Here is a 19,387-nt window from a genome sequence, read left to right as displayed (position 1 = left end):
GTGCAATAGCATTATGTCTAAAAAACAAAGTACATACCTTAATGTTAAAATATTGCTAAAAAATGCTAGCTATCATCCTAACCTTTAGCAAGTCATAGTAATAACATCAAAGATCATTGATCACAAATCACCATCATAATAAATATAATAATAATGAAAAAACGAGCAAATGCTGTTGGAGACATGGCACCGAGGTAGGAGATAGATGGGCTCTAGGCTAGACATTTACATCTGGCATCCTGTTCACACTTCCTGGGGTGAGAAGGAGATGGGCTCCAGGCTGGACATTCATTACCAACCCCCTGTTTACATTTCCTGAAGCAAGAGAGAAATGGGCTCCAGGACTGCATATTTATGAACCGGACTCCTGTCTATATTTCGAGATCTGCACCTCGATGTAAAAACCAGCAACAGAAATAGAGTAAATAACCAGACATTGGACATTTTTATGGCAGTGACAGAGTGGGACTAAACCCTGTTAAAAGATCAAGAGGTCGGGGCTTCCCTGGTGGTGCAGTGGTTGAGAGTCCGCCTGCCGATGCAGGGGACATGGGTTCGTGCCCTGGTCCGGGAAGATCCCACGTGCCGCGGAGCGGCTGGGCCCGTGAGCCACGGCCGCTGAGCCTGCGCTTCCGGAGCTTGTGCTGCGCAACGGGAGAGGCCACAACAGTGAGAGGCCCAAATACAGCAAAAAAAAAAAAAAAAAAAAGATCAAGAGGTCATACATCTCCCATCCTTGGGGCAAGGGAAACATTGCACATGCACAGAAAGGCTTCTTGGGGGTCAAAAAGGAGGGGGCGCCACCCCATAATATGTGATGCTAAGGCCGTCCCACAGGCCTCTGGGCTGTAATCTAGCTTGGAAAAAGTTGCGCATGCGTGTTGGGGAGGGTCTTAGGGCAGGGCAGGCGGAAAAAGAAACCAGATAATTGGCCAAAGGTAAACAAAGACCTGGAAGAACTGCCCTGTATAAATGACCTAACAGCCTCTTTCTCGTGCTCCTCCGCACTAGGGAGGGCGCCTCCATCCTTTCTCTCCGGGTGTGCATCTCTGCCTTGCTTCTACCTCAACTAAACAAATGTTTCTGTCTGCTCTCCCACTTGTTGTGCTGTGTCCCCAATAATAAGCTTTGTACCTGTTTTTACAGTTTTTGTCTCCATGAGAAATGCATTTTTCACTGGGGCAAGAGCCAGGGGGTGTGGTGGCTGGGATTCCTGGTTTTCATCCAGGCTGCCCAGGTTCAATTCCTGGGCAGGGAATTAAGATCTCGCTTCATGCCACCACTCACTGCTGCCTCTTCGAAATCAGTACCAATAGACTTGCTCCAGGCAGGATTGCCACAAACCTTAAATTTGTTGGAAAAAACACACAAAAAAGCAGTCTCTGCTAAGTGCAAACGGAGGTATGCCTGTACAGTGTACATTTGTGTACTGTTTGACTTTCATCGTGGGTATTTGCCTGTTCTCTGGTCTCCAGGAAGCGAGAAGGCGCAGCTGCAGACCCTCCGGCACCCACGAGGGTGGCGCCCCCGCCCTGGCAGCGCGCACAGCGGCTATGCGGGCCGGGGGTGGGTGAGTGGGGAGCCTGGGGACCCGAGGAGGGGCTCCCGGCTCTCCCCGGTGCCCAGGGGGCCTGCTCCAGGTTGCCGGGAAGCAGCTCCGCGTTGCAGGGCGGGAACGTGCCCTTCCACCTCTGGCAAACTTTCGGCCGCCGCAACGGAAGCAGGAACTCGTGAATCGCAAACCCGGGGCTGGGCGGGAGCTGCGGAGCCTGCTGGGCGTCCTCACCGAGCCCCTCGCGGATCCGCCGCTGCTTCCCCGAGCGCGCTGGGCTGCCCTGCACCGGGAGGGCAGCAGGGCCCGGTCCTCCGGTCTCCAGGTAAAGGCTCTCCATCCTCCCCTCCAGCCCCTGCGGGCAGTATCGCCACCTGCGGGGGCAGCGACGCCCGCCGCCCTTTCCCGGGGCGAGCGTCCTCCGCCCCTCCGGGAGCTCGGAGAACTGGCTGAGCCGGATGCTGGTGGCCCCCGTATCCCGGAGAGGGTCTTTAGGCAAGCCAGCAGCAGGGTTAGAAGAATGGTTTAGTGAGCCACGTACCTTTCCTCAAAGGGCAGATTTCCCATTTTTTTGGTATGATTTGTATCCTGTATTTATCGAACCCGCTAATTGTCTAATACTCTGTAGAGTGTGTTTATACACAGTTATAAACACCTCGATAAATTAAGTTAGATTATGCTGTGAGAAAAATGATTTCCAATATTTGATTGATTGCCGGTACGATCCGGTAACTAGTCAGCAGGCATGAAAGCACAGGTGCATCGTCTCCTTCCCACCTGTATCCTTTTCCCACTCTATTTCAACAGGATTCAACTTCACTTTGAACCTTCTTTTTTTAATTGTAAGCTTGTTTTGATCTCTTTATTGTGGTAAAATAGACATACTGTAACAAAATGTATTATTTTGATCATTTTAAGTGTACAATTTAGTGTCATTAAGTGCGTTCACATTATTGGGTAACCATCACTACTGTCCATTTTCAGGACATTTTTGGCATCCCAGATAGGAAAACTCTGTACCCATTAAACAGTAACTCCCCATTCCCTCCTCCACCAACCTCTAGTAACTTCAATTCTACTTTTTGTCTCTGTGAATTTGCCTATTGTAGATACTTGATATAAGTGCAATCATACGATATTTGTTCTCTTGTATCCAGTTTATTTCACTTAGCATAATGATTTCAAGATTGTAGCATGTATGAGAATTTCATTCCTTTTTGTAGCTGAATAATATTCCATTTTATGTATTTGCCACGTTTTAAAAATCTATTCATCTTTGGACCTTTAAGGCCTAAATAATAATGTATTAGAAGAACTAATTTACCTAATAATTGTTTGGTATCCTTAATGAGATAAGCTCTTTAGTATTGCTTGTGATCCAGGAGCAATAAAGATGCTGGTACTGAAAGCACAGCTCCTCCCCTACATCCCCTGGCACAGTTCAGGTTTCTTTGCAGCAGGTTGAGGAGAGATTCTTAGAATCCATTCAAAGTGAAGTGTTGGCCTGGTTTTTCTTTTTTTGTTCCTGATTTGTTTTCTCCAGTGACTTGTAAAGTGTGGCAGCATAAAAAGTAACTTGTGCCAGGATTCTTAACCTGGGGAGTCCATGGACAGTATTCAGAAAGTCTGTGAACTTGGGTGGAAAAGTTTATTTTACTAACCTCTACATGTAGTGTAGTATTTCCTTTAAGAGGCATGTAGGCAAAAGCCGCAGCAGTATTAGTGGTAGGGTAGCTCTGCTTTGCCACCGGTAGAAATCATAGATATTTCCATGTCATGTTACTTACTGTATATATATCAAAATCATTACATTCAACACTACTTCAAAATTATGGCAATGATTAGACCTACCATCTGTTATTTATCATACGGTTGTTCTTATTTTAACTGAAAATGGAGGTAATGGGATCTAGCTTATAGGATTCTTGTAAGGATTAAATGACATAATATATGTAAAGTGCTTAGCATAGAGAACCATAAATGTTATTTTCATTTTACTGTTTTAGAAAGTTGGACATAACAGTTAGCAAGGAAGGTATAGACTTGTGCTGTATTACCATATACTGTTTTTCTAAAAAACTGTTTTGATTTTTTTTTTTTTTTACTGACCAAAGTCTACCTATTTATATTAGGATGCACTCTTATGTCTACAGCTCTATAGGTTTTGACAAATGTAATGGCATATACATCATTACAGCATCATATAGAATAGCTTCACTGTCCTAAAAATCCCCTGTGCTCCACCTATTCAGCCCTTCCCTTTCCTCCAGACAACCTCTGACGTTTTACTGTCGATGTGGGTTTGCCTTTTCCAGAATGTCCTAGAGTTGGAATCATACCTTTCACACCGGCTTCTTTCACTTAGCGATATGCAATTAAGGTTACTCTTTCTGTGGCTTGATAGCTCATTTCTTTTTACTGCTGAAAAATATTCTATTGTGTGGATATATCAGTTTGTTTATCCCTTCACCTATTGAGGGACATCTTAGTTGCTTCCAGTTTTTTGGCAATTATGAATAAAGTGCTATAAATATTTGTATGCAGGTTTTTGTCAGGATTTAGTATTGTCAGTGTTTTGGATTTTAGCCATTCTGATAGGTGTGTAGTGGCATCTCATTGTTGTTTTAATTTGCAATTTCCTAATGACAATTTTCATATGTCATATGCTTCTTTGGTGAGGTGTCTGTTCAGGTCTTTTCATATGCTTTTTTCATATGCTTCTTTTCATATGCTTCTTTGGTGAGGTGTCTGTTCAGGTCTTTTGCTCACTTTAAATTGGATTGTTTGTTTTCTTTTTGGTAAGTTTTAAGAGTTCTTTGTATATTTTAGCTACCAGTTATTTATCAGATATGTGTTTTGCAAATACCTTCTCCCAGTCTGTGGCTTGGTTTTTCATTCTCTTAACAGTGTCTTGCACAGAGCAGAAGTTTTTAATTTTAATGGAATCCAACCTATGAATTTTTTCTTTCATGGATTGTGCTTTTGGTGGTGTTATCTAGAAACTCACCTAAGGTCACAGAGACTTTATTCTATGTTACATAGGAGTTTTATAGTTGTGCATTTTACATTTAGGTCTATGATCCATTATGACTTAATTTTTGTGAAAGATGTAAGGTCAGTGTCTAGATTTTTTTTGCATATGGTCGTCCAGTTGTCCAGCACCATTTTTGAGAAGAATATCCTTTCTCCATTGAATTGCCATTGCTCCTTTGTCAAAGATAAGTTGGCTGTATTTGTGTGGGTCTATTTCTGGGCTCCTTATTCTGTTCCATTGATCTATTTGTCTGTTCTTTTGTCAGTACTATTGTCTTGATTAGCAGTGATTTCTGGTAAGTATTGAAGTCAGGTAGTGTCAGTCCTCCACCTTTGTTCTTCTTCAGTATTGTGTTGACTCTTCGGGGCCTTTTTGTATTTCCATGTAAACTTTAAAATTGTTTTGTTGAGGGCTTCCCTGGTGGTGCAGTGGTTGAGAGTCTGCCTGCCGATACAGGGGGCGCGGGTTCGTGCCCCGGTCCGGGAGGATCCCACGTGCCGCGGGGCGGCTGCGCCCGTGAGCCGTGGCTGCTGAGCCTGCGCGTCCAGAGCCTGTGCTCCGCGGCGGGAGAGGCCACAGCAGTGAGAGGCCCGCGTACCGCAAAAAAAAAAAAAAAAAAAAAAAATTGGTTTGTTGAGGTCTATAAAATAACTTGCTGAGATCTTGATCGGAATTGCATTGAATCTGTAGATCAAGTTGGGAAGAACTGACATCTTAGCAATATTGAGTAGTCCTATTGAGGAACACGGAATATCTCTCCATTTATTTAGATCTTCTTTGATATCTTTCATCAGAGTCTTACAGGCACATTTAAAAAACTTTTCAGTAATTATATTTCAATATAACTATATTCCTTTGTAATCCTATATATTTCATTTTATACATTTAACAACATGTCTTTTATATATTTTAAAACATGTCAGAAGATAGCCTAAGCATCACCAGAGTACCAAAGGGTTCATAACCAAAAAAAAAATTAAAGAAGCGGTAATTCTGAGCTAGGCTATCATTTAGTGAACAATTTGTATTCTGGAAATGAGGATATTTTCTGGTATAGCCTTGCCAGTTTCACATTTTTTTTCTGGAAGAACCAGCTCACCAATGGAGTTGGCATTATATGTATTATGACTTTTGTGTTTTTAGGGATGTCAGAAAGAACACTTGCCCCTACAGTTTCCTTCAGCTGAGCCAGAATATTCCCCCTGTTGATGGGCTCATTCCTAGAAGGACAATGTATGTAATTTTCTTAGCGCATTGCCTACCACTCAGTAGGTCATTTAAAAATGCTAATTGTTATTACTGAGAAAGAAAATACGTCCAAAGCGATGATCACTGCTTCATCAATGACCAATGACCACAGATTTTGTGTCCTTTCCTCTCCTGCTTAGGAGAGGCAAGAAGAGGAAAGATTCTAAAACTGAAAAGCAGACGACCTCTTCTTTCATAGATACTTGTCAGATTTTAAGCATTGATGGGAGAGTGTATGTGTGTGTGCTTCCTAGCTTTCTGCCAAGTTTTTAATGAAAGGTTATCTCAAATCTATTCAAAGTGAAACAGATAAAAAATACTTGTTTATTCCTGTCCTTCTATGAATTGTGAGTTGTTTATATTGACTTGAAGGAAATGAAATGTATCTTCTCTAGGTTTGTTCAAAGAAACAAAACTCATTGATGATTGTCTATTTTTGTGCTAGAGAGAAATTCCGTCATCTGTCCAATCTTCTTGAAGCAAACTCAGGGCAGAGGGAGAGTTATCCGACCTTTGGAGACCAAGACTAACCTGAAATTTAAAATGTTCTTCCGGGAGGGATGGAGCTTGACTCACACTCGTGTAATAATTTGTTTCCTGATGCTAAGGCTGTCCACCAGTCAGAACTGTCCCATCAAGAGTCTAGAAGATATGGTCATTGACATCCAGTCATCCCTTTCCAAGGGAATCAGAGGCAATGAGCCCATACACACATTAACTCAAGAAGACTGCATTAATTCTTGCTGCTCAACAAAAAACATATCAGGTAAGTAGTAATGCCCTGGCAACTCTTATTCCATGTGTTTTGTGATGTAAGTAGCTGGTTGATGAGACTGAATGGTTTGTACTGGTGATTCTCAATGGGGTAGAAAAGTGGGTGGCAGCATTACTAGGGAATGTTCCATGGTGTGCTCTCCCCTCCCCTAAGCTGAGCCAAAGTTACTGATGAGTGTATATATATCACTCAGATATGTGGGTAGAAAAAGGGTTGAAAACCACTGGTGGTGTGTTCTAACAGGCATCTGGGATATTGAAAACAGAAGTCCTATTTAAATGCTTGGCTTCCATCATCATGGAATATTGGAATACAGTGTGATATTAGAAAGAACGTTTAAACAGAAAGGGAGTTGAGACAAAAAATAAAATTCTAAAGTCATCCCATAGGAGAATCAGCATTTGAGTTTTAAGTAGAAGCACAAAATTTCTGTTTTATCTCCCTTCCCTGGAGCTGGTGGCACAGGTGAGTCAGGAAGCCACTGGCCACTAATTGCAGCTTCTAGGAATCTAAGAGGCATGGGAAGGGGTTTAGAATGACCCATTCTATGACACAGAAGGAAACTGAGCCCCGCAGGTTTGAACCATGCCCTTGCATATTTCAGGCTCCAAACCTATGACCTGAAAACAGAAGTATATATCTAATAAGCAAACAAAAAAACCCACATAAGTTTATTGAGCACCTAATGCCTTGGTACGTGCTGGAGATAAAACAGTGAATAAGATGGAAAAGACCTTGTCATCAAGGACCCTAGAAGAACTAGTGAGCACTGGACTCGTGATCCTTACTTGATTTATCAGCTGACTAAATCACATGTTTTCTCTTAGATCTTTATTTCCATTTCATTCTATAACGATTGTGGCGTAATAAGATAAATACACATTCCCTGGCACAGAGGTCCTAAAACCCTGGGAATTTTCTGAGCATAGGAGCGTCTTCTGTTATTCATAATGAGCCCCATTCAATCATACCTGAGCTTATGCTCACGAGGTGACTCTTGGTGGGACCCTGAATCGCGCCAGGATGGCTGCTAGTTGCCAGAAAGACCAAGCTTTGCTTAGAAGCTTGGAACTTTCAGTCTCCTCCACCCACCTCCAGGTAGGGGGAAAGGGGGTGGAGATTGAATTCAGTCGCCAGTGGCCAATGACTTAATCAATTATGTCTACGTAATAAAACTGCCATGAAAGCCCCTAAACAATGGGTTCAGGGAGCTTCCAAGTTGGTAAACACATTCACGTGCCAGGAGGCACCCCAACTCCACAGGGACGGAGGCTCTTGCACTTGGGACCCTTCCAGACCTCGCCCTATGTACCTCTTCATCGGGCTGTTCATTTGTATCCTTTGTAATAAACTATAACGGTAAGTATTGCATTTTCCTGAGTTCTGCGAGTCGTTGTAGCAAGTTATGGAACCTGGGGTGGGGGGGGTGATAGCCAAGTTTGCCGTATGTGTGAGTGACCTGGGGACCTGATACTGTGGCTGGCCTCTGAGTGGGGACAGTCTGTTGGGACTGAGCCCTAGACCGGTGGGGTCTGACACTCACTCCAGGCGGTTAGTATTAGAATCGAATTGAATTGTAAGACACCCTGTTGGTGTTAGAGAATCAGAGAACTAGAGACTTTGGGTAGAAATGACACCAGGTGTTTGCTGTCATGAGGAAACAAATACTTCAATGATCTTCTCAAATTGAGCTGTGTGCTTTTGGACACTCTTCATAGAGAAGTAATTTATGGAAGTCATAGAGATCTCATTTAAATTTCTAGTTTTTCTTTAAATGTTGATATCAACATATATGTGGAATAGAAACATCACCTGCAAATAGGACTGAGTGCCATGTGGGCATATCCTGGCAACATAGGAAACCTTGCATTTCTCTTCAGTTCCGTGATAGGTGTTTAGTAAGAAATGAGGGTTTGCGGCTTTATTCTACAAGCAAAAGTACTGTTACTGCTTTACTGTAAGCAGAGATACTTGTGGGTCTCAGTTAACGGATCTCACGCTTTTCCCTCTTTTACTGAGTGTTGGTTTTTGACTGTTTAGGGTTCCAAAAAAGCACTTTGATAATTTGCCTACAGCCACAGACTCTAGAAAAATACCCACAAATACAAAGGACACAAAATTTTGTGTACAACTTGGACCCTATGGACCCTCCCCTTTACCTAAGTGCCCCCCAAAATGGTTTGTAGAATTATCACATCGTGGGTGATAGGAAAAGCCAAAGTAACCAGAGTACCTTTCTTGTTACCTGGCTAATGGAGACATGATAGGATAAAACCCCTGCAGAAACGAACTCAGTCTTATTTCCCACTGGGAGAGTCAAGGGTGATCCCTGACCGCTGCCTGATTGGGAGACAAACAAAAATGATAAGAGCAGAAATTTGAAGAACCCAAAGAAGAATGGTACTGATAAAAGTAAAAAATAGACTTTGCATTCCGTATGCTGTGCAGCTCCATTGTGGAAGGAGGCATGGTATGTATAAGGCTGAATTTACTGACCCTCCCTGCCCACCACCCTCCCCTCGCCCCACACCAAGAAAACCAGACTGATGGCTTCGTAGGCATCTAAGATGCCTTCAGGATGCGAGACGTACCTCCAGTCATTAGGGTTAGATCCATTTCCTAAGGTCGGACTCAGTAGTGAGTTGTAGACTCAGTATTTCTATGTATGTTTTGATAAATATTTTAGCAAACGGAAGGCTTCTCTCTAAAGAATGACATGTACTATTAAAAACGTTTCGCCAAAATTACCTTCATTCTGATTTTTAAACCCAGGGTCTTTAAAAATTGCTTGCAGTGCCTAAACTAAGGAAAAGGAAATGACTCAGCGGCCAGCAGGCAATGAACAAAGGTTTTTGTGTTGGCCACTAGAATAAATGTGTTCCTGCTTGCCGTATTCTCTGGAAGATCCTATTTCAGAATAATGCTTATGAAACCTTTCATTGCAGGGGACAAAGCATGTAACTTGATGATCTTTGACACTCGAAAAACAGCTAAACTACCCAACTGCTACCTGTTCTTCTGTCCCAGTGAGGAAGCCTGTCCCCTGAAACCAGCAAAGGGACTTATGAGTTACAGGATAATCAGAGGTAATAAAAACATTGTTCTTTGTCTTCTGTGATTGGAATGATTTAAGGATATGATTCATGTAGAAAGGTTTTCTGCAAGAGTTTAAGAAGAACTGCCAAAAGGGATCACAAATATACAGGCACATCAGAAAAAATCTCATGATTTAAAATTCAGTTGATTCAACCAAACATCTTTCTTTTTTCCAGTTAAAGTATTTAATACCTATGAATGATAGTATTTTGTTTTGTTTTTGTTTTTACCTTCTTAAGGTAAAAGGCACACAGATCTTTCATGTAAACATTTTGAAACATGTCTTTAGAACCGTGTTAGCAACACTGGAATAAGTCTCCAGGTCTCCAGGGGTGACTATTTTGAAAGGGTTAAGACGATGTAAATACAGTATATAAAATTCCGGTACATTAGGTTCCAATTATTTTGTAATCACATTCTCTGAAATCAAACTCACTGGATTTTATTATCCAGACCTGGAAGGAAGCTCATTTAAGAAGTTTTTGAGGGGCTTCCCTGGTGGTGCAGTGGTTGGGAGTCCGCCTGCCGATGCAGGGGACAGGGGTTCGTGCCCCGGTCCGGGAAGATCCCACATGCTGCAGAGCGGCTGGGCCCGTGAGCCATGGCCGCTGAGCCTGCGCATCTGGAGCGTGTGCTCCGCAACGGGAGAGGCCACAATGGTGAGAGGCCCGCGTACCGCAAAAAAAAAGAAGTTTTTGAGAAAAAGCTACATGCCAAATTCTGTGCAAGGCATTGGAAACAGAGTCTCCACATTTGGAAATGACATATTTGCTCAGAATACAGAAAATAAACAAGTAAAAATAATATAATTATTTGGATATGCCTTGGTGAGATTTTGGCTTGTTAATTTTTCAGGATGAAATGCTTTCAAGTATGAAGTTTACTTTTATTTCAGTTTTATAAAGTTTTTGTCCTTACACCCTTAGGTATTAATAATATTCCCTGCATTTATTCAATAAGAAACAAATTTTATTTAGCATCTTCTATGTGCCAAGCACTTTTTACGCCTTAAGGATAGAAAGATACGACACTAAACATGAAAAACAAGGTTCTCATTTATGGAACTAATATTTTAGGAGAGAGAGACAATAACCTTAATAAATAAATAATCAAGAAAAATAGTCACCATGGACATAGAGAACAGACACAGAGAACAGACTTGTGGTTGCCCAGGGGTAGGGGGTTGAGGAGGAATGGAATGTGGGAAGCTGGGGTTAGCAGATGTAAGCTTTTATATATAGAATGGATAAACAACAAGGTCCTAGTGTATAGCACAGGGAACTAAATTCAGTATCCTATGAAAGGGCTTCCTGGTGGCACAGTGGTTAAGAATCTGCCTGCCAATGCAGGGGACACAGATACGAGCCCTGGTCCGGGAAGATCCCACATGCCGCGGAGCAACTAAGCCCGTGTGCCACAACTACTGAGTCTGCGCTCTAGATCCCGTGAGCCACAACTACTGGAGCCCACGTGCCACAGCTACTGAAGCCTGTGCGCCTAGAGCCCGTGCTCCGCAGCAAGAAGCCACCCCAATGAGAAGCCTGCGCACCACAGTGAAGAGTAGCCTCCCCTCGCCGCAATTAGAGAAAGCCCGCGGGCAGCAACAAAGACCCAACATAGCCAAAAATAAATTAATTAATTAAATAAATTTATTTTTAAAAAAAGGTGGTTGGTTACCCTTAACAAAAGAAAGTATGTATATAAACTGAATCACTTTGCCGTACAGCAGAAATTAACACAGCATTGTAAATCAACTATACTTCAATAAAAAAATTTAAATAAAAAAATAACAGTGATCATAATAAAATGAAACATGGCCTTTATATAAGAATATATTTTCAAAGCAGAGAAAATTAAAACATAAAATTCCCATTTAAAAAATAGTCATAAGAGCTATGCAGATAATTGAGCTAAGACAACATAATAGATAATCACAGAGGGACTTCCCTAGCGGTCCAGTGGTTAAGACTCCTCGCTTCCATTGCAGGGCATGCAGATTCCATCCCTGTTCGGGGAGCTAAGATCCTGCATGCCATACAGCAGAGCCAAAAAAAAAAAAAAAAGATAGTCACTGAGTAGACCGGCTGGATTAGGCGATCAGGGGAAGCGTCTGTGAAGATGTAACCCCTAAGCTGAGATCTGAAAACGGAGGAGCCGGATGTGAGAAGATTGTAGAAAGACCTTCCAGGCAGAGGAAACAGCCTATTCTAATATCCTAAGGCAGAATGGTTTGGGAGTGTTTGTTCAAACGCTCCAGTCTCAGCAGCTGACTCATAGTGAACCATGGAAGGAGTGATATGCAAGAAGGAAGGAAGGTGGGGCCATCCCGTCAAGCTCTGTAGGGTAGGGAGTTTTTATTTTCGGTGCATGATGGAAAGCCATTGGAAGGTTTTCAGCAGGCATGTATAACGAGCTGTTTTAAAGGTGATTTCTCAAAGCTCACTGTGACCGCTCTATTGGGAATGGACAATGGCGCAGCAGCAAGAGGGCATGTGGGAAAACTGGGTAGGAGGCTGGGACGAGATCCGAGTGAAAGGCCATGGCCTTGGGGACCAGGGAGACGGTGGAAGAGATGGAGGGAAGTAAACACACGAGCCATTTCAGCGATAGCATTGACAGGGCTTGCTGGTGGTGTGGATGTGGGGAATGAGGAAGAGCGAAGAGTGAAACGGAGTCCTAGTCCTGGGCTCGAGCGTCTGGATGGGTGGCGGTGCCGTCTACTGAGCCGGGGAAGTGGAATTGCGGTTGGGAGGGAGAGTGCAGTCAGGGTTCTCTGGGGAAGGATGCTGCCCAGGGCATCCGGACACTGACTCTGCTTTGTCCCCTGAGTGAGGCTGTGTCTGAGTTTCGTTCATGAAGCAGGAAAACCTGATGTGTCAAACATTCCCTTAAACAGCGTAAAGCACAGATTGCTTGTGTAAATTCTTCCTACATAGTGGTAGAAGCTCAAGTCTAAACAGATTGGCAGATAAGGTACAAAGTTTCACTTTTGCCTGATGAAAAATTCTGGAGGTGGTTGATGGTGAGGGTTGCACAAACTCAATGCCACGGAACTATACTCTTAAAAACGGGTTAAAGTGGTACATTGTATGTAGTATATTTTACCACAGTTGTTAAAAAGAATAATTTTTTTAGAAAGACTACGGCACAGAACAAATTAGGCCCCTCAGAGCAGCCAGGATCTTACCTTGGGTGGAAAGTATCTTGTCTCCCTGCCCCTTCTGGGCTTCACACTGGCCAGGGCGGTTGCCCCTGACTGTTCGCCTCCTTTACGTCTATATATAATCTTGGCTAAAAACACCGGGACCTACAGTGTTGTGCGGATATGGCTTCTTGCTTGTCCTCTTTTTTTTTTTTTTTTTTTTTTTTGCGGTACGCGGGCCTCTCACTGTTGTGGCCTCTCCCATTGCGGAGCACAGGCTCCAGACGCGCAGACTCAGCGGCCGTGGCTCACGGGCCCAGCCGCTCCACGGCATGTGGGATCTTCCCCGACCGGGGCACGAACCCCTGTCCCCTGCATCGGCAGGCGGACTCTCAACCACTGCACCACCAGGGAAGCCTGTCCTCTTTTTATTTCATCACCTGGAACGTGGCAGAGCCTGTTGGACACCCAGGGATGGTATCCAGCAGCCTGAGTTTCCAGTGAGGTCAGGGCTCGAGACACTAATTGGAATGTTTATTTTTCTCCTTCAAGAGCTCCCATCAGGTGGAAGTTGGACCATCACATCTGCCTTTCTGATCCCTTCTCACTGCCTCTTCTTCATTGTGTCCTTTCTTCCACTGTCAGTGTGTATTCCCTATGTCTATCAGCTATTTCACAATTAAAGCAGAATATTAAAGAAATTATAGGTAATTGAATCTAGTCATTCGACTTCCATAAAAATCTATACCAAAGAAAAAGCTGTTGTTGTGAAACTGTTTATCACGTAATTAGCTTAAAAAGTGAAAACAGCACTTTTTGAATTAGTTTAAAGGAAATTAGTTTAAAAGTTTCTACAGCTTAAATGTCCAAATGCTAGGGAATGGTTGGGTATAAAGTATAATGGATCCCCCTGAGGGAATACAATGCAGATGTTAAAAAATAAGTTTGAGATGTAGAAATAAAATGTCACCTAAATTTCAGGTGAAAAACACCCAGTTTTTAAATTACATGAAAAAAATTTAATTTTAAGGTATGCATAAATGTTAATAGTTGCTGGGACATGATAGAAATTATCGTTGAATTTGTTTTATAACTTTCATAATACTTCTGTCATGTTACTGATTTTATAATGCATGTATAAAGAGGGAGTATGTGGTAAAGATTCCATTTTCTCCAGTGGAAGTGGGAGAAAAGTGAACTTGGCTTGTGCCTAAACCTTTTAAGGGCAAGCGTGAAGGGTGAATGAAGTGGAATTAGAATCGAACAATTCCTGTGTCAGCCACCAGGGGGCACCATCAGCCCAGAGCCGGTGGCTATCTAGGGGCAAAGTGGCACCAACCCCGGACTTGTGTGCAGCAGGCTGTCTGTATCTACAGATGTTTACAAATTGTGTTTGTAATTCTATTTATGAATCTGCCCGTGTTGATGGACTGAGATTGCCCCATAAAAATAAATATCTACCTCCTGGTCAGAGTGAAATTCAGTAGATATAAGTTTGGTGGTTTGTTTTCAGATGAACTCTAGTTCCTGTAACTGACGAATATTTACAGACTGAAAGTTTGAAAGATAACAGTGTGCTCTCTTCATCCTGTAAAACCATTGCCGCTTGGCATTATTTAATGTTTGTTTGTTTTTGGAGCTTGGTGGTCTGTCATTCCTCCAAGGACTAGAATAGGGGAATTCAGAAATAGAATAAATTGAAAGTCTATTTGCTCAGCTTGTTGCCAAGTTAATAGTCAGCCCCTAACTTTTTTTATCTAGTGAAGTCACTTGACAATGAAAGTCAAAAAAGCAGTTGAGGACACATTTCCCAGCTCCTTCTGTAGCTCATGGCTACGTGACTGAGAGAAAACACCACACCCCAAAGGCAAACATCAGTGGGTGAGGTGAATGGAGCAGGTGTGGAGAATCCCTGTGTGGTTGTAGGATCTTTGCCAATGGATGAATCTTATCAAGAAATGGGAATAGCCCTAGCTTTGCTTTATTTATGACCTTGTATTCTTGAGAAAGAAAACAGCTGTTTTGGTCATTCTTGTCAATGGCCTTATTTTAAGTTTCGAGTTCACACATATCACAGAGCATTTATTTAGCCTTCTTTTTAAACTTTAAAGTGAAATATGATGAGTCCTGCTCTTTTTAAAAATATCTGACACGACCTAAAAATACAGGTGCTGTTTATCTCGTGGTGACACTATGCCTGTGAATGTGATATCACCTGCAGCAGAAACTCTTTTCTTCAGCATTGTTGGAGGAATTTCAGGCATCCAAATTCTATTTTAGAGTGTCCTAGAGCAGGTATCCACAAACTTTTTCTGTCGAGGGCCAAATAATAAGTATTTTAGGCTTTTCAGGCAAGTCTGTTAGACTTAGTGGGCCACATGCAATCTGTCGGACCTCCTCACTTCTGTCCTTGTAGTAGAAGCAGCCATAGACAATATGTAAACAAATGGGCAGGCTTGTATGCCAATTAAACTTTATTTATGGACACTGAAATGTGAATTTCATATAATTTTCACGTGTTACAAAATATTATCCTTCTTGATTTTTTTCAATCATTTAAGAATGTAGAAACCATTCTTAGCTCGCAAGCCATATGAAGATAAGTGGCCATCCTTTGCTGACCCCTGTCCTAGACGGATTACTAAGTGACAGTTCTAAAGGACCTCTGAGTACTGTGAAGCTTAGAGAGCAGTCAAAGATGTCACAAATCTGAAGTTGCCTCTGGATCTATTTGTTAGCAGAGTGGAGAGTGAGGTCTGGTTTAGAAACTGGTATTGAGGGGAGTTGAAATAGAAGACGGAAAAGAGAAGAGGGGAGAATCACCGTTGCTTCCTTCCTTGTGTTTCTGCCGTTCTAATTTAAGTGAAATGATTAGCCAAGTAGCAGAGTGATACAGAGCAATTCAAGTGGTCTTTCTCTGTCCCGGATTGCTGTAACCAGCCTTTTCAGTTCGAGCTGTGATAAACGGCATGTGTGACAAAGAGCAAAACTCTAAACTTTCTCACACAGGAGGAGGATCTGAGGCTGGTTCCTCCTCAGCAGGAGTTGGGACTCTGTGATTTTCTGCTCTTTATGCTAGCCACGTGGCCATAATGATTTCAAATACTGGTCCATGGTCCTCAGAACCCAAGATGTTGGCTCTAAAATTTTAACCTTCAAGGGTCAAAAGAAAATCTCTCAGATCGCCTTCCTCCCCTGAGTACAATGCTGAAAGCTGGTTGTTTTTTTGTTTAATATTTATTTATTGGGACTTCCCTGGTGGTCCAGTGGTTAAGAATCCACCTTCCATGGGCTTCCCTGGTGGCTCAGTGGTTGAGAGTCCTCCTGCCGATGCGGGGGACACAAGTTCATGCCCCGGTCCGGGAGGATCCCACATGCCGCGGAGCAGCTGGGCCCGTGAGCCATGGCCGCTGAGCCTGCGCATCCGGAGCCTGTGCTCCGCAACGGGAGAGGCCACGACAGTGAGAGGTCCGCGTACCGCAATAAAATAAATAAATAAAAAAGAATCCACCTTCCAATGCAGGGGATGCGGGTTCGATCCTCGGTCAGGGAACTAAGATCCCACGTGCTGCGGGGGCTCTAGAGCCCACGTGCCACAACTACCGAGCCCGCGTGCCACAGCTACTGAGCCCATGCACTCTCGAGCCCATGCGCCGCAGCTAGAAAGAAGCCTGTGTGCCACAACGAAAGATTCCACATGCCTCAAGGAAGATCCCGCGTGCCACAACGAAGGCCTGATGCAACCAAATAAATAACTATTAAAAATATAAAAATGCAGGCTCTTAGTTGCGGCATGCAGGATCTAGTTCCCTGGGCCCCCTGCATTGGGAGCACGCAGTCTTAACTGCTGGACCACCAGGGAAGTCCATGAAACCTATTTTTTTCATTGAAAAACGTCATCAGCTTTGTGCTGCCGCCTTGGCTTCAGGGACCCTCCAGCTTCCTCCTCCTCCTCCTTGTGGAAGGCAAGTCACTGGGATTTTGTCTCCTCTCCTCATTGTCCTGTGGACTACCCCGCCCCACCGTGATATCTCCCCTAGGGATTGCTTGCTTCCCAGTTGTCACTGCAGTCCCAGCTGACACAGCTTGTGCCTCACACCAGCATTTTCTCTGCCAGTCCTCTTCCTGCCACATCATCCCAGCCCAGCTGCCTTTCCTGGCCTTGGCCCCTGAAGGGTCCGTATCTTCCTAAACCTCTTGCTGCACATGCTGAGCTCCTCTTAGCATCTCTGCTGTTCCCCTCCCACCTCTTCCTTCATTTGCCCGATGCTCCTCCGCACATTTCTCTTCTCCTCTGGGCCAACACTCTAGAAATAAACCACAGCATCTGGGGGAGAGGCAGGGTCATCAGGATCTGATTTAGCAATTCGTATTTTTCCATTTTGCACCATGAAATGTCAAGAATCAACAGTTTGAGGTCTTACTGAACAAGCTGATAACGTTTGTACTTGTTAACCTCCCTTCGCATGGAAATATGGAAGTCTTTTTTAAATTTTCTTTCCGTCTTCAGATTTTCCATCTCTGGCGGGAACTGATTTGCCAAGCCAGGAGGTAGCCCAGGAAGAGTCTCTGTTCCGCAGCAGGTCTTCACACACCATCACTCCCACGCCCCCTCCTCCCACAGGTGATTCAGAGCCCACGGTCTTATGGAGAGATTCATTTTCTCAGAAGTTTGGATCCTCAGATCACTCGGAGAAACTACTCAAGATTGACCTGGCAAGTCCACAGTGGACTGTTTATAAAGAAAATGACCAGTCTCAGAAGTCACCATCTTCCTCAGAACAAACAGTAGCTCATCTGCTGCCTGAATATGTGACAGTGTTCCCCAGTACAGTGGCAGTTGCCGCTCTGCCCGCTGTCCTGGCCACTCCAAAGCCTGCATCTCTCCCTGCCGCCAACGCTGCAGAGATACCTTCTGTGACTCCTCAGCCTCAGGGGGCCACCTCTGCCCCACCTGTAGCCGCGGTCACTAACACGACCACAACTGAGGTTCCGACTTCCATCTTTAGGGCATCGACACACTCGAAAGGCCCACCAGACACGGTGCCCTTTAGAGACGTTTCCAGCTTGACCTGGAACACAGAGGCTGCCCGGGACCCTGCTACGTTTCCTTTGTCAAATGTGAATTCTCCCACTACAAATACAACAGCTTCCCAGGAAGATGGGAAGGCCAGCTCTGGTGGGCCCTCCCTGAGCGGTGCTCCAGAAAGGCAGCCGGGCCTCGCATTTGAACAGTGGCTCCTGGTCGGGACCGTGCTCTTTGGGGTCCTGTTCCTCGCCATAGGCCTGGGTCTCTTGGGCAGAACGCTCTTAGAATCCCTCCACAGGAAACGTTACTCGAGGCTTGATTATTTGATCAATGGCATCTATGTTGACATCTAAGGAGGACATCTTTTTTTTTTGGCTGTGGGATGTGGGATCTTAGTTCCCCGACCAGGACCAGGGATCAAACCCGTGCCCCCTACAGTGGAAGTGGGGAGCCTTAACCACTGGGATGCCAGGGAGGTCCCTAGATGTCTCTTTATTCATGTAGTTACTAATAGCCCCTGTGCAGCGAGGTTCTGCTGATTTGCTCACCTTCGCAGGATTTTTCAAGTATTTTGAAGACAGGCAGAGATGCCTCCTGCCGCTCTCTTTGCTTGTTCTGCGAAAAGAAGCGGGGGAAAGAAACAAACTGGGTGATTCGAAGGATCTGTCTCTAAAATATTAGCTGAAAACAAAGCTCTACCTAAAGCAATAAAGAATAATTGCTACATCAATTGGAAAACGGCTGGCTTTTTACAAGGAAAAAGGGTTAGGACTCCTAGGCTCCAATTCATTAATATTTCTGGTTCCAGATAAAGTCGACTGTTTATGGTATTAATTCTAATGGATTTACTTTCCTTTTTTATATGAATTCCAATAAAACTTATTCCAGATGTATTTCCTTCCAATTAACTATCTGAATAAATCTCTTGGTACTCAGTTAATGTTCTTTGCAAGTGACACGTCCAGCTGGATAACTTTAAATTTATTCCCACCAGCAAAATGATTAAACGATGAAAATATGTGTTCTAAGTTAAAATGACAAACCCCCCTTATCCCATCAATGAGCAAAAGAGGTTCCTTTGGGAGAATTCTAGCAGAATATTAGCCTGCATGGAGATCATGATAAGTTCTGATAAATGGCCACATCTACTTTGGGTCTGCTCTAGTTAACTATTTTTTCAAAAAAAAAAAAAGTAATATAGGCATTTTCCAAACTTAAGTAAATTTAGAATGTAACAGTATTATTTATAAGTCCTTATCTAAACTTGACCAATAGTCAATTTTGGCTTTGTTTGGAATAACATGGGAATAATAGATAGCACTTAAAATTACAGGCGCACCTCATTTTATTGTGCTTCACCTTATCATGCTTCACAGATACTGCATTTTTCACAGACTGAAGGTTTGTGGCAGCCCTGCCTCAAGCAGGTCTATCGGCGCCATTTTTCTACAGCATTTTCTCACTTCATGTCTCTGTGTCACATTTTGGTAATTCTTGCAGTATTTCAAACT

At 43.5% G+C, this 19,387-nt stretch overlaps 1 protein-coding gene across 1 annotated transcript; it reads left to right on the top strand.

Annotated features, from left to right (window-relative positions):
• Positions 1–1,742: 1,742 nt before the first annotated feature.
• MANSC1 (MANSC domain containing 1) lies at positions 1,743–18,689 on the top strand. Its single transcript, XM_082665848.1, has 4 exons — positions 1,743–1,877; positions 6,280–6,600; positions 9,555–9,695; positions 17,358–18,689. Exons 2-4 carry the CDS (start codon positions 6,378–6,380, stop codon positions 18,227–18,229), a joined length of 1,236 nt encoding a protein of 411 aa, XP_082521974.1. The 5' UTR covers positions 1,743–1,877; positions 6,280–6,377; the 3' UTR covers positions 18,230–18,689.
• Positions 18,690–19,387: the final 698 nt, after the last annotated feature.

Source organism: Grampus griseus, assembly GCF_964374135.1.
Source record: "Grampus griseus genome assembly, chromosome: 11".
Classification (NCBI taxonomy): Eukaryota; Metazoa; Chordata; class Mammalia; order Artiodactyla; family Delphinidae; genus Grampus; species Grampus griseus.
Note: the sequence above shows the minus strand (reverse complement) of the source record. Positions and strands in the feature narration are given on the sequence as shown.